This window comes from Tinamus guttatus, unplaced genomic scaffold, assembly GCF_059628265.1.
Source record: "Tinamus guttatus ecotype Peru unplaced genomic scaffold, ASM5962826v1 Tinamus_guttatus_pri_ptg000744l, whole genome shotgun sequence".
Classification (NCBI taxonomy): Eukaryota; Metazoa; Chordata; class Aves; order Tinamiformes; family Tinamidae; genus Tinamus; species Tinamus guttatus.
The window spans coordinates 96,904-112,488 of NW_028289278.1; the positions used below are offsets into that span (position 1 = coordinate 96,904).

The following is a 15,585-nucleotide window of genomic DNA, read 5'->3' on the forward strand; positions in this document are numbered from 1 at the left end:
GCCGCCGCCGCGCGCTCAGTCCAGGGAGATGACGTCGGCGCCGCCGTGGCCGTCGCGCAGCGCCGGGGCCGCCGCGGTGCCCGCGCGGGCTCCCAGCGGCGCCGCCAGCGCCGAGGCCAGCGGGGAGAGGCCCAGGAGGTGCCCGGAGGCGCCCCGGAACGGCAGGAAGCGGCCGAGCGAGTCCTGCTCATCCAGGGAGGTGATCACGGACGGGCCGTAGCGCTGCTGAGCAAAGGAAAGGCCTCGGCTGAGCGGCCGGCGCCGGCCCCTGCGGAAGGGCGCACGGGGCCGCACGGAGGTGCCAGATCCCTCGGGAAGAGCATCCGGGGGGACAGGAGCCGTTGGCAGAGCTCAGCGCTCCCTGCATTCGTGTAGCCGTTCACCAAGACCGGCCTCGAACCGGCAACACCCGCCGGGAGCTCGGGCCGACACCGGGCTTGGGAAGCGGGAATTGCCCCAGGAGCTCGGCCCGGCACCGGGCTTGGGAAGCGGGAATCGCCCCGGAGAAGCGGCGGCAGCAGCAGCAAAGAGCCCAGCACAGAGGAGGAAGGAGCAGCCTACAGCGACCGCCCCGGCGCGTGCGGATCCGCCGCCCGGCGCTGCGTCCGGCCGTGCAGATTCGGCCTCACGGAAACGGAGCTTTTCCACCTCCGAGCCCTGGCTCATCCCAAATTTGCAACGGGAAAGATGTAAGAGAGAGAACGCTGTGAAGGAAAAGGGGTGCTGGGAAGAGGGGCGAGAGGCCGGGATTCCTGCAGACACTTCCCACCTCGCCGGGGTGCCGGGCGATGCCAGCGGGATCACGGAGCTGGCACCCCCAGCACCACCCTACAGCAGTGCTGGTAGAGGAAGAGGATGGAAGAGGAGGAAGGCTGGCTGAACGAAGGGAGGATGTATGTGCCAGGCCACAGGTTTGTCTGAGAGAAGCAAAAAGCCAAAATGAAACCCCCAAACTTACCTGGTTTTCACTTTGAAGGAAGGAAAACAAATCCAGACCTAGAAAAATAAAAAGGGGAAAAAAATAAATCTCTGGCTGGTAACTTCTGGCAGGAAGGGGAACCGAGCTGGGCTAACGGAGTCAAGCAGATGGATCCGGGCTGCTTCCCAGCACCAGGTACCACGATCTGGTCGACTCCAGCTCCAGCAGAAACTCCGGCCCCGTTTCAGCACGTGGCCTCGCGTGAACCGCACGGGTTGAGGCTTTGCCCTCTGCCTGGAGACGGAGAGGACCCGTGGACAAGCAGCAGCTTCCAGCAAGAGGGACAGTTCTGAGGCAGCTGGTGACAGCGCCACATAGAATCATGGAATCATGGAATGCTGAAGGTTGGAAGGGACCTCTAGGGATCATCCAGTGCAGCCCCCTGCACACGCAGGGACACCTAGAGCACGTGGCACAGGGCTGCGGCTCCACATCCCTCTTGTCCTGTGGAGCCCAGAACTGGACACAATCCTGCAGATGTGGCCTCAGCAGGGCTGAGCAGAGGGGCAGGATCCCCTCCCTGGACCTGCTGCAGACGCTCTCCTTAATGCAGCCCAGGATCCCATTGGGTCCTCACAAGGAAACTCCATGACTGCGGCTGCGGAGCCAGGCAAGAGGGATGGGCAGAGCACACACAGGGAATGGCCATTCCCAGCCCTGCTCCCCGTGCAGGGAGGGCTCCCTGTGGCTGCACTTGTGTCCCCTGCGACACCTGGCACAACTTTGTGTCCTCGGGGGCTCCGGGACACACAAACCTCCTCCAGCCTCCTCCTGCCTGCCCGTGCCCGTGCTCTGCAGCCACACTGCGAGTTATCCTGCCAGCCGAGAGCTCCCCTGCGCTCCCGGGAATAGGGAGCTAGAGGAAACTCCAGTTTCTTCCTACTCCCATGTGGGGCCAGTGGATTCTGCTGTTCAGAGGCGCTTGCTCTGCTCAGGGCGAGCGGAGCTGAGGCCTTGCAGCTCGGTGCACACACTCGGTGCAGCTAACGTCTTAGTCTGGTAAACTGGTACAACCGGGTCCACCGGGAAGCGGTGCCAGAGGCGCCGGTTACCTTGGAGCTCTGAGGACACCTGGAACGACGGGCGGTAGTCGGGAATGGGCAGGGTGGAGAGATAGTCGCTGCGGAGAGCTGCCAGGGGAGGGCTCTGGAGCACAGAGGAGCCGTGGGCAATAGTCAGCACCCTGGAATGGAACAGAGAGCCGGGGAGCTCCTAAAACCCCTCTGGTTGTGGAGGGAGGAAAGGGAGAGAAGGGAGGAGAGGGGAAGGGAGAGAAGGGAGGAGAGGGGAAGGGAGAGAAGGGAGGAGAGGGGAAGGGAGAGAAGGGAGGAGAGGGAAAGGGAGAGAAGGGAGGAGAGGGGAAGGGAGAGAAGGGAGGAGAGGGGAAGGGAGAGCAGGGAGGAGAGGGAAAAGGAGAGGAGGGAGGGGAGGGAAAGGGAGAGAAGGGAGGGAAGGGAAAGGGAGAGAAGGGAGGAGAGGGAAAGGGAGAGAAGGGAGGAGAGGGAAAGGGAGAGAAGGGAGGAGAGGGGAAGGGAGAGAAGGGAGGAGAGGGGAAGGGAGAGCAGGGAGGAGAGGGAAAAGGAGAGGAGGGAGGGGAGGGAAAGGGAGAGAAGGGAGGGAAGGGAAAGGGAGAGAAGGGAGGAGAGGGAAAGGGAGAGAAGGGAGGAGAGGGAAAGGGAGAGCAGGGAGGAGAGGGGAAGGGAGAGAAGGGAGGAGAGGGGAAGGGAGAGAAGGGAGGAGAGGGGAAGGGAAAAGCAGGGAGGGAAGGGAAAGGAAAAGCAGGGAGGGAAGGGAAAGGAAAAGCAGGGAGGGAAGGGAAAGGAAAAGCAGGGAGGGAAGGGAAAGGAAAAGAAGGGAGGAAAGAGAAGGGAAAGAAGGGAGGAAAGGAATGGGAGGCCGGGGGGGCTGAGCTCTTACCCCTTGGGCCCGGTGGCAGCCGGTGCGGCCGCGCTGGACACCGGACACTGCTTCTTGGCCAGCGGCTCCTCCTCGTCCGACGAGCTGTCCAGGGTGAGATCAATGACCTCCACTTTCCTCCTGCCCTCCGAGCAGCTCCTGCCCTCGGAGCTCCCAGGGCAAAGGGAGCCGGCTGCAAAGGAGAGCGAGCGACACGCTGCACGTGGCCAGGACGGGCACGGGCAGAACAGCACAACCCACCTGGCCTGGTATGGCCCGGTACGGCCCGGGACGCACGGCCCGCACGGCCTCGCAGGCAGCTCGCAGCAAACCCAGCCCCAGAACGGAGGCACCATCCGGAGCCCACGCTAAAACAGGGCTCCAGTTCAGTGGCCCACCTAGAATTAAGGCTGCAGTTTCTACAGAACCTGCGTTTTTCTGGTTTTCTTCCCAGAGTGTGCCCAGCAATCTGCCAAGCGCCTGCCATGCTCCTGGTATTGGGGTGTGATCCCGAATAACGGCTCCCAGGTGGGACCTAAAACACTCCAAGGCCTCTCCGTAAAAGTTGCTTTGGCAAAACCAGACATCCCAAAGAAGACTTGGTGACTCTCACTCCCATACCCTCGATCCCACTGAACGCGGATGTCTGGCACACCTCCTGCTTCTCCTTCTTGGGCTTCATGGGGCACCACGAGCCGTCTTCCATGAACTGGATCTCGTCGCAGTCCGTGCAGGAGTTCAGGATCTCCATGAACAACCTGCCAGGGGCAGAGAGAAGCAGCTAGGGAGAGAAAACACTGCACGGAGGCAGAAATGCCGCAAAGCCACGGGGATGGGTTAGCAGGGTACAGAGAATTACAGTTCCAAGATGCAGCCCGTGCCAGGATCCCCTGAAAGCCCAGCTTTATGGTGGCCCCTTCGACGTATGTAGTCAAACCCCAGCAAGCAGGTTCCCTCACTGCAGCCCCTGCGGACTGCCAGGGGGGAAGCCAACATTTTGACAAAGGCTGCTTGTTCTTTAGGGAAAATGTCTCCAAATCAGCATCAAAGCAGTTTAGGGAATGCAAAAAAATCAGATTTTAAGTTAGTCGAGGCTGTAACTCATCTATATATGCTAGCATTAGAGGATTAGCCTTAAAAGCAAACCATTAACCAGGTTAAAGAATGCACACAGAGCCTCAGCTCACCCATCAATTATCAGCTTGTTATAGGGGGCCTTCTTATCGCACACAGGACAAGTCCACTTGGGTTTCTTCTCATTCATCTGAAGATAGAGGGCTGCATCAAAGCACTGGAGGTGGGTGCACGTGATGGCTCGGCAGGGCACGATCAGCCTCATCTTTCCCAGCTGAGAGACAGGGAAGAAGAAACACACTCAGTTCTGTGTAGCCCGGCACAAAGTGCAGCCAGGGATCATGTTTATTCCCTTTGCTTCCCCATCCAGCCCTCTGGGCATAACCCAAATGTGGGAAAAATGCAGAAACCTACTGGACACATGAGGGAAACTCGTAAGCTCGTCGTGGCGATCTCACTGTCAGGATCAGCAGTCAGCTTTTCTTTGACTGAAAGAGGAGCAGAAAAGCTCTCTCGTTACCATGTTCCTTTTCTCCCATGCACAAACGTGTACCGATATCATTTACAGTTTGCATCATGACACTCATTATCCTAATTACAGACGAGTATTGCCTATCACAGTGGGTACTATCCACATATACATTGCTTTCCAGCTTTGTTCAAATGCATCGCTGTGAAAACAAGCCCTTTTTCAGGCTTTCCCCTCCAATCGCTTTCCCGTGTGTCGGGGCTTGCAAGAAGCTCGCGTGTTTTCCACGGATACTTACTGAGGGCTCGGGAATGGTCCGGGTTCCGGATGCCCTTGGCTCTGAGCTTCTGCAGCAGCGTCACCGCCGTGAGCTGCTTCACCAGGTAAACTGACAGGGAGTAGCTCTGTTGGGAAGAAGGTGACACTGCTCAGCACTGAGACACATTAGAAGGGGACAGGAACCTCCTGCCTTGCCCAGCTTGATGCTGCTGGGGAAATAATGCCAACCCTGGAGGCTGCAAACAGCTCCTCACTAAGGAGCAGCAGGAGCCAGAGATTTGGAGGACACAGTGGAGCCTTCCCAACTCACCCTGCCGAACTCCGGGGACCAGTTGACAACGATGGTGTTGGGGACGGTCGCTGACAGCCGCACCAAGGGGGTGATGTTGACGGCCGGCTCGGTCGCTTCGGCTCCGCGCCGTTTTTTGTGGGTGGGAGATAACCCTGCAAAGAGAGGAAGATCCCCTGACATGAAATAAATCCCCTCCGAGGGACGAGGCCCTGTGGGATCATCTATAAAGCCAGGCTTTTCACGGCACGTTGGACCTCAAAGCGTTTCCTGTCATATCCTAGAGCCTTGAAGGGAACTGGGAGGAATTACTTGAAAAACTCAGATAATTCCCCAGGGAATGAAGAGTCAAGGTTCCCTCTAACATCCCTGGAATCCCATCTCCAGCTTATCCCCCCTGCAAGCCCAGGGCTGCCAGCACGGCACACGTCGTGCACAAAAACCACCGCGCTAAAATCCAAACCCCAGCCAGGGCAGCAGGGCTGAAAAACCACATCCCAAGCCAAAGCTCCCATGGATCTCATCCTACTTCTTTCCAGCCCCATTCGGAAACCGACCCCATTATCCAGCCCACGAGAACTTGCTTTTTCTGTAATTTGGAGCGATTTCTCGCTCTTGCCTTTTAGCAAGGTCGGTTCATCACCCTCGGATGATGAACCTGAGGCTCTGCCCCCACGGGCCAACTCTTGCTTTTAAACAGAAGCCGAGCAAAAATAAATAAAGAAAAGGGTTCCTGCTGAGCTGGTTTAATGCGCAGAGCCACAAATGACTCATCCAAGTGGTTGCAAAAACAGCCCTTATCTCGGCGAGGGGAAATCCTTTTGCCGCGGAGCATCTCGCAGCCTTACAGTGACTTCCCCCTCTCCACCCCGCGCGGCAGAAATGAACTTGCTCCTTTTAGCAGGCTCCTAATTGCCCCTAAAATAAATAAAAACAAGCGGGGGGAGCAGAACATTTGAGGCAAAAGAGGAATGCACATCTCTAATAATATGAAGGGAGCAATGAGGGCAGAGCTGCCCCGGGGCGAAGCCACCGTGTGGGGACATGTGTGGGACCACCAGGTTCCCTAGATGTGACAGTGACACCGGGCAAGCGCGCCAGCTCCTAGGAGGCAAACTCTGTAGGGAAGAACTATTCCTTATTATATTTTGAGGCATTACCCAGCACAAAGGATCCCAACCTTGACTGCAGCATCTAGGTCCTCCTGTAATACAATAAACTCGAGGTAGTGCCATTATTCCACTAATCTTCGATTTTACGCTGCATTTTTTTTATTATCAAGCTTCTTGGAAGCAGAGACGTGCCAAAAACGCAGCGGGATTCTGCTGGTTGGAAGCCAGGTCAAAAGTTTGCATGTTCCCCTATTTAAGCAAGTCAAAGAGCAGCTTTCATCCCCAATCCACAAGCCTGGAACATGAAATCAGTTTTTCACGCTAACAAGAGCATTTCTTCAAGGCGGGTCTTAATCTCTGGAAAATACATCCCTGCTAAACTTATTGGGAGCCGTCGCTGCATCCAAAGGCAGAGTTTAGATTACAACATATGAACAAGAAACAGGATTTACTCACGGGCAGGGGACAGAGTTTTCCGTTGACCTTGACAAATAAATTAGGAGGGAAGTAATCTTTTTGGGGACAGCTGGTTTCACACAAGCAGAACCTACAGAGCAAGAGGGAGAAACTGCAGTGAGCGATGGCAGAGGGTGGCCAGAATTCCCTTTGAGGAGACAGAAACATTTTCCAAGTGGAATGGAGCGGTTCAGGTGCTGCTTCACCCCAAAATGCCCCAGAGGGAAGGAATTCCCTGCATTTAAGTCCCCTACACAGTTTACAAGCACCCGGGGGATTAAAAACACGTTGGCTCCAGAGTAAATCTTGCACCAGGACGGACTCGTCGCAGCTCGGCGGCGCTTCCAGGGCTCATCTGCCACCTGCAGAGGTGGCAGCGCGGTGGCCTCGGCCTCAAGCCCCGATGCCCTTTAGCCAGCCCGTCCGTTTTGCCCCATTTTGCCCCGTTTTGCCCCGTTTTATCCTCAAGGGAGGCTGCTGTGCCGGGGGGACGGCTCCGCGCACGGACACAGCAGCATCCCAGCGACGTTCCAGATAAATAAACCTCATGGGACTGTTTCCTGAGCTCTCTCTGCTTGCCAAACACAACAGAGGGATGTTGGATTGGGATGGGGATTCCTCTTCCCTTTCTCGCACGGGAAGACGCTGCAGCAAATCAGCATCAGGGCCGGGTGGGAATTGATCCCATCATTTTGGGCTCTGGCGCTCACCTTTGTGAATCCAGGTTGTTTCTGCAGCTGCACGGACATCCCAGCAGACACGTGTGACCTTCTAGCACTATTTTGTGGGCTATTTTGTCAACCTGCTGCTTCTTCAACGTCCTAACCCTAGCACGGGAGGTGCACACCAAAACGGGCCCTTCCCAAACGCAGTTTCCTGCATTGCAGGAAAGACACTTCCAAGAATCCCATCTCCTGATTCCCTTCCCACCAGCTCCGCACGCAGGAGCGGGACAGATGGACACAGCAGGGAAACTGCGGCTGCAAAGCCTCAAATAAAGAGACATTGCCACGGAACAGAAATTAATAGGGAATCCGAAAACCAACACGATCTCTTCTGAACTACATCAAACACCTTTGGGTTCAAATTCCAGATCTTCAGCATTCCCGATCGTGCAGCTAAAGCCCTAAACTCCTCATTACGGACAAAGTGTTTCTTCTAGGAGTAGAGCAATGATTCTCTGCCTCTTGGCCAAGCTCAAAACCCTGATAATAAAATTTAGGATATTTAAACTGGGCCAGGAGTTGAATGCTGGGCAAGGGTCCCCTCAGTCCCTGTTCAGCAGGGTGGGAGGCTGCTGCCAGGATAAACTGGGAAGCACTTCCAAGTATTTTCTAGTCAAGCCAACGTTCTCCAACAGCTCTGGCATTTTTGCAAGCAGGAATTAGGTGCGCATTAAAAAAGGTGCACATTGAAGTTAAGGTATTTTTGCCTCTTACTCTGCCTTTTGCAATGACTCTGCGAAAAGGTAAATATTTGAAATGGGAAAGAAGTTAGAGCTGCATAAACTGTACCCAGACGTGCCATGACCTGCGCTAGCCAAGGGCCCCATGGAGCACGGAACCGCATCCCTCTCCGGAGGCGCCGCTGTTCCCAACGCGGCAGCGAATGCCACGGATTCTTCCAAGCTCTTTAACGTGCAGCTTCGGATCGAACGCTCCGAGCAGGATTCACAATGCTCGAGCTGAGAGAAAAGTCCTTAACGCATCCCCAAAAACACGTAGCCACGGATCTTACCTTAGCTGGACCTGGATGCTGGAATCGCATTTGGCACCAGGCAGGATATCTCTGCAACAGAAAAGAGGGTTTTAAGGCTGCTGCCAGGGCTAACCAGGGAAATTACAGCTCCAACAGCACTAAATGTCATTGCTGGCGGTGTATGCTGGATATATGTGGATAAAAGCATCTCCAGTAGGTCCAGGGAGGGGATCCTGCCCCTCTGCTCAGCCCTGCTGAGGCCACATCTGCAGGATTGTGTCCAGTTCTGGGCTCCACAGGACAAGAGGGATGTGGAGCTGCTGGAGAGAGGCCAGCGCAGGGCTCCGAGGATGAGGAGGGGCCTGGAACATCTGCCCTGTGAGGAGAGGCTGAGGGAGCTGGGCCTGTTCAGCTGGAGAAGAGAAGGCTGAGAGGGGACCTGAGCAGTGTCTAGAAGTACCTCAAGGGAGGCCGTGAGGAGGATGGGGCGGCCTCTTTGCACTGGTGGCCACCGACACAACTAGAGGAAACGGCCCCAAACGGAAGCACCAAAAGTTCCCCAGGAACTTCAGGAAAAATCCCTTCCCAGTGAGGGTGCCAGAGCCCTGGAACAGGCTGCCCAGAGAGGTTGTGGAGTCTCCTTCTCTGGAGATCTTCAAACCCGCTTGGCCGCAGCCCTGTGCCACATGCTCTAGGTGACCCTGCGTGTGCAGGGGGCTGCACTGGATGATCCCTAGAGCTCCCTTCCAACCTCAACCATTCCATGATTCCATGATGAAAAGCGGCTCCGCTTACCGGGACGCCAGGATCTGCTGCACTTGCTGCGGGGTGAGCGCGAAGGTGAACAGGGCCTCGTCGAAGCGCTGCCCGTGCGCGGGCGCTGCGGAGAGAGCGGAGGGGAATGTCGGCATCGCGGCGGCCCCGGCCGCGCCGCCGGCACCGGGAGCCGGGCTCGGCGTTCCCGAGGTTCCGAGTCCTCCAGGGTGGCCCCAGAGGGAGACGTTTGCGGTTTCCGTCGTTTTACAGGCACGGGAAGTACCACGTTCCTCGTGCAGAGCGGAATACGGAATTCTGGGATCTCGCCCCCCTGCTCTCCGGTGACCGAACCACCCCCTGAATAACACGGAGAGCAACAGGGTGGACGACCCAGCTCGAGGAGAGCCGGAGACGGGACGCGGAGCTAAGGGAGCGCCCGAGGCCACAGGATGCGCTGGGAATTTACAGGAATCAGGAATTTATAGGAATGATCATCGGTGGCGTCACCCCCTTCCCAGGCACACGATGGAGCCACAGCTAATTCGGGGAGAAACAGGGCTGTGCATTCCATTGGGAATAAAGAGCCAAGCAGTAACCTCGTCGCGGGGAAGCAGGGATTCCTGGTGGGAGCTAACGGGAGCATGGGACAAGGCATATGGGAAAACGGGCCAGCAGTGCCGGGATTCCCCCTCTTTCCCTAAGCCGCCTCCTTGGATGCGTTGGATCCGCAACACGCGGATTCCGGAGCAGGGCGAGGGGGCTGCATCCCGCCTCCTGCGCACGAGGAATGTGGGGAATGCGGGGCCTGCGGGAGCGGAATTTTCCTCGGGATGACCCGTCGGATCCCCGCGCGTCCGGCAGCAACTGCAGAAGGAGCCGGAGAAATTGGGGGGGATTCGCGCCGGCTCCGGGCTCGCTGAGCCTTGCGCAAAGCCAAACATCCCAACGGGAATATCCAATATCTATCCTTCCCTTTGGTCACTGGTTCCAAATGCAGGTGACAGGGAACAACTTCCTCCGTTTTGGAATGGGCAGCCCCTAATTGGGAGGGAAACAGAAGCTCCTAATTGGGAGGGAAACAGAAGCTCCTCCGCGGATCTTCGTTAACGCAGCTGGAGACATCCTCATTAATCCACTGCCTCTATCACCGCCGCCGCATCCTGCCTTCATTTTCCCTTTCCATGTATTTTTATCTGGCACTTTCATGATGCCGCAGCCAGCCTTCTGGACGCCTGAAACTGTAACCAAATTGTCACAAATAATTAAAATGTGGAAAAAAAAAGGAAAAACAGGAGGCGACGCTCGCAGAGCTGAAGGGAGAATAGGGAGAGCTGCAGCCCACAGGAGCCAAAAATAAAACACAAAAATCTGTGATCCTCAAGTACGTTACATAAAAAAGGTTTCCAGTTCAAGCACCAGCGTTTAAGGAAGGGAGTTTATCAAGAGACAGAGACTTTGGCACCAAAAAAAAGGATTTCTGCTACAAAATGAGTATCCCATTTCAGGGAAGAGGCTTAACCACAGGTTGTCCAGGACATTTCACAAGGCCAAGCCTAAGAACACGCAGCCACAATTTAAAAATTCAGCGGGTTTTGGTTCCGCTGCTGACGTATTATCTCCACGTTAGCAAACGTTATTGTGTTTACGTGGAAGAAAAACAGCCCCAAGCCCAACTAAAACCATTTAAGAGACAAAAGATGGGTGGATGTGACCTGAAGAAGCCAGAAAGGCTCCAGCTAAAGTGAAAACACAGCCAGGACAGGGCTGCTCTGGGCTGGTACCACACGGGGCTATTCTGGATGCTTCTTCGCTCCGAATTCTTCCTTCTCCTGCCATTCCCATCCGGCTGCAACGTCCTGCCGATTCCCTGCACTAAGTCAGGGCCCCGCGGAGGCTCCACTAACCTGCAAGCAGCAAATGGGAATGGGAATGAAATGGGAAGAGCAGCAAATGCAAAAGGGCACCAAACTCCCTGGGATGGTGGGTTCTCCCTTTCTCCGTCCCCCTTTTCCGCTCTCGCTTGGGAGCTGCCCGGATTGGAGCTGCCTCCTCAACGGAGATGGGAATTCCTCCCCTTGCAACCCGTGAGCAGGACTGGCACACACAAAACAGCTCATTCATCCCATGCATCCGAGGATTTTATGACTCTAGTTTTCGTTAATATTTAAGGCAGAATCGACTTAAAGGTGCCAGGGAGATTTTAAGAGGCACCGAGAGCTGCTGCCATCGATTATTTGCAAAAATAACAAACCTGTGTTCACAATTAACACTCCTGGCATTTGCTAATTTGTTCCAAAAAGGAATCCCTGCCAATTTAACCAGGTTTTCGCTCGTGCTGGATTAGCACCATATACTGAATAGGGAAAACTTGTCAATCTGGGCTCTGAAAAGAAAGCTCCAGGTTCCCAAAATGCTTCTTGCCAGGTAAATAACCCGAATTTGATACTCAGAAGACACTTAACACAAAGTGGAAAGGTGGCAGCGGAGGGAAATGCCCTTTTCCATGCAAATAGATGTGGAAAAGCGGCTCAGAGCTCCCGTTTCTGACAGCGCAGGCAAGAGCGGCCGCCGGCACCGGCTCCTGCTTTGGCTCCTGCCGGCCTCGGGAATGTGCAGAGCCGTAAAGCGGATCTGGGAGCGGAGCCCCGCGTGTCCGTGCCGCTCCGGAGGGCGTTCGGGAGCGTCCGGACGGCCGCGGTGCCGCCCTGATGCTTTTTGCCCGTTTTGATGATACGAAACCGGGAGGAGCAGCGGATACCCCAGAGGGACCTGGACAACTGGTCCATGGAATGGAAACCTCATGGAATTCAACAAGGCCAAGTGCAGGGTCCTGCAGCTGGGGAGGAATAACCCCAGGCACCAGGACAGGCTGGGACTGACCTTCTGGAGAGCAGCTCTGCAGAGAAAGACCTGGGTGTCATGGTGGGTGACAAGGTGACCACGGGGCAGCAGGTGCCCTCGTGGCCAGGAAGGCCAATGGGATCCTGGGCTGCGTTAAGGAGAGCGTCTGCAGCAGGTCCAGGGAGGGGATCCTGCCCCTCTGCTCAGCCCTGCTGAGGCCACATCTGCAGGATTGTGTCCAGTTCTGGGCTCCACAGGACAAGAGGGATGTGGAGCTGCTGGAGAGAGGCCAGCGCAGGGCTCCGAGGATGAGGAGGGGCCTGGAACATCTGCCCTGTGAGGAGAGGCTGAGGGAGCTGGGCCTGTTCAGCTGGAGAAGAGAAGGCTGAGAGGGGACCTGAGCAGTGTCTAGAAGTACCTCAAGGGAGGCCGTGAGGAGGATGGGGCGGCCTCTTTGCACTGGTGGCCACCGACACAACGAGAGGAAACGGCCCCAAACGGAAGCACCAAAAGTTCCCCAGGAACTGAAGGAAAAATCCCTTCCCAGTGAGGGTGCCAGAGCCCTGGAACAGGCTGCCCAGAGAGGTTGTGGAGTCTCCTTCTCTGGAGATCTTCAAACCCGCTTGGCCGCAGCCCTGTGCCACGTGCTCTAGGTGACCCTGCGTGTGCAGGGGGCTGCACTGGATGGTCCCTAGAGCTCCCTTCCAACCCCAACCATTCCGTGATCCCACGGTTCATACCTAGCGTGGTGGGCTTGATGAGCTCGTCGTAGACGTCGTAGAACGGCAGCCGCTTCATCTTGACGTCGGGCCGCACGGGCGCCGCGTCGCCCTCGGGCCGCGCGGGCGCCGGGGCGAAGTCGGAGGGCGTGAGGATCCTGCGCGGGATGCGGCGCCCGTAGAGCTCCCGCACCTTGGTGTGCACGGCCGCGCTGCCGCCCGCGCGCAGCAGCTGCAGCGCCTTGCAGAGCAGCTCCTGTTTGCGCCCGCTCTTGTTGCGCCCCGCGAAGCCCAGCAGCACCTGCAGCTCCGACACCCTAAAGCTGCTCACCATGCGCTGCAAGAGAGAACGCGGCCCCGTTAGCAGCAGATAGTTAGGCCTGGTTTAACCCTGCTGGCGTTAAACCCCCTTCCTGTCACACAGCGGATGTCACTTAACATCCGTTTCCATTCCAACCAAATCCTGTGTATTTCCCAGGGAATTCCCAACATTCACTTTAAGGCCTCTCCGGAGCGGCCGTGATCCAACCACGTAGGTTTCTGTCCATCGCTTTGATGCTTTAACTCCAAGTTATCACTCGGGAATGGCCGTTTTTGCCCCATGGTTTCTCCATGGAAGCGCATCCGACCCCCAACCCGAGCGCACGCCGCAGGGGCACCCAGAGGGGCTGCAATTAATGAATTATCATTAATTACGGCCACTCCGGATGAGCCGGCCCCTCCAACGTGACCCGCCGATCCCGCACGGCCGCCTTGGAAAGGTGCCCGAAGAGCAGGAGATGGGAGAAGCATTCCCGCTTCCCAGGAGGAAGCGCAGGAAGGGCAGACCCAGGAACTCAGCTCCAACCTCGGCCTCTCCAGGTTTTTGCCACAAAAACCATCATTTTGGGGTTGATTTGGCCACAAAACGCACCATTCCCTGGAATCTTGATACGGCTCCGGAATCACCTTTTCACACGGATACGCCAGGATGAGTGATGCTGCCGTGCACATATGTGTGTCTATACGTACACGTGCGCATCCGTATCAGGCGGATTCTTCCCAACGCTCAATCCCACTTGGGAAAGGAGACGGAGGACGAGGCCGTTTCCGCCCCCAAACCAACCAAGGACCCGAAATGGCCACGCGGAGCCGCTGCCCCCTTCCCATCCCGCTCCGTTCTCCCGGCGCGGATCCGGTGCGGGAGACGCTGCCGAATGCCACAAAATGTGGAATTTCCCGGGCTCAGCCTGGATTCGCGCCGCGGGTCGGCACCGCTCGGCATCCTTTGGGCATCCGAATCCCCCTGATCCAAGAGCGGAATCGGGGCCAAAACAGCAGTTTTGGCGGAGGGGGAGGCTGGATTTTGCTATGCCAGGAAGGCCAATGGAAGAAACGTGGAAACAGAGCCGGAATATCAACCATTCCATGATTCCATGGTTCTAGGAAACACACGCGTGTCGGTGACACGGGGTTGGGATGGGATGGTGTTTAAGCCAAGCGCGGGATTTATAGGAGAAACTGCTCCGTTTCCAGCTCATCCTGCTCTTCCCATGGGACACGGAGGGAAAAGCTTCAATCCTGGCTTGGTTCAGGGAGATGGATGAGGGAATTCCCTTGCCGGGAGGGAGCTCCAGGTAGGAACAGACCGGAGGGACGTTTGAGAATGCCGGGCTCAAAGGAAAGGCTGGGAAAAGCCCAGGAGACCATTGAGGATCCCAGCTCCGACCCCGGAGAACGCAGGGACACCAGCCGCTGCCCTCCGGGACACCATGGAAAATGCTATGGAAAACGCCATGGAAAACGTCACCCGCTTCGCCCTCCCTGCGCGACTTCGCCCGCTCGGCATCGGCGTCCGGCCGGGATCCCGTCCCCATCCGTCCCCCGGAGCCGGGAGCCGCCGTCGTCCTGGCACTGACAGCCCATTGGGACGCGGAAACGGGGCAAAAAACGGCATTTCTGGGGCTCTGCCCTGTGCCGCCTCTCCCAGCTCTGACTATTGGATCCGTTTTTTCCGCAAGAACCGCCAACGTTTTGACCCTCCGCGGGGCTCCCGCCGGCACCGCGCGGAGCTGTCGGAGAGGGAGCAAAACCGGGGCGGAAAAGCGGGAGCGACACTCGGAACGGGCCGCGGCCGGGGGGATCCGCAGGTGAACGGGAGCTCCAGGGATCCGCGTTCCCGCGGGCTGCCGGATCCCGAACGTGTCGCTATTCCCAGCGCAGGACTCCCAGCCCGTTCCGGCCTGGTTTATTCCATATCCCAGCCCGGCGGGAAGCGCCGAGAGCCCCAGAGCGTCCCCCGTGGCCTCCGGGCGCTGCTCCCGGTGCCGCTTCCTCCCGGGTTCCCGCTTCCCTCCTGGGAAGCGCCCCGGGCCCCCAAGGACCCCCCCGATCCCTCCCGTTTCCCACGGGACGGAGGGACCCGCCGCGGCGGCGCCGGGCCCGGCCCCGACCCGCTTCGGGGATCGCGGCCCCAGGTGCTGCCCCCCAGCCGGGCCCTGCGCTGCCCCACGGGCCCCCGGCCGTGCCCGTGGCCCCAGTCCTGCCCCGCAGCCCCCCGGTTCTTGCCCCACAGCCCCCAAGGCCCCGCACCGCCCCGCGGCACCTTCAGCTCCGCCGCCTCCGCCATCTTGGGACATGGCAGCCGCGCCGGGGAGCGTCGCGCAGCTCCGCGCCCCGCGACGGCCGCAGCGGGGCGGGCCGGGGGCCTCGCGGAGCTCCGCGCTCCGCGGCGGGGCGAGCAGGGGGCCTCGCGGAGCTCCGCGGCGGGGCGAACGACGCGCAGCTCCGCGCTCCGGCGGGCTGGGCCGGGGGCGTCACGGAGCTCCGGGGCGGGGCGGGGGCGTCACGGAGCTCCGCGCTCTGCAGCGGGTAGGACGGGGGCCCCGCACAGCTCCGCGCTCCGGCGGGGCGGGCCGGGGGCGTCACGGAGCTCCGCGGCGGGGCGGGCCGGGGCGGGCCGGGGGCGTCACGGAGCTCCGCGCTCCGCGGCCGGGCGGGGCGGGCCGGGGGCGTCACGGAGCTCCGCGCTCTGGGGT

General features: G+C 58.2%; 1 protein-coding gene across 1 annotated transcript; it reads right to left on the reverse strand.

Annotated features, from left to right (window-relative positions):
* Nucleotides 1-15: 15 nt before the first annotated feature.
* Nucleotides 16-15,176, reverse strand: PIAS3 (protein inhibitor of activated STAT 3). The gene is given in 15 exon segments (XM_088537344.1): nt 16-222; nt 959-996; nt 2,032-2,162; nt 2,897-3,068; nt 3,497-3,633; nt 4,063-4,223; nt 4,364-4,437; nt 4,717-4,822; nt 5,008-5,087; nt 5,090-5,141; nt 6,555-6,645; nt 8,292-8,342; nt 9,048-9,132; nt 12,590-12,905; nt 15,153-15,176. Coding segments are annotated over 15 exon segments (1,725 nt in total).
* Between the last annotated feature and the right edge of the window lie 409 nt (nt 15,177-15,585).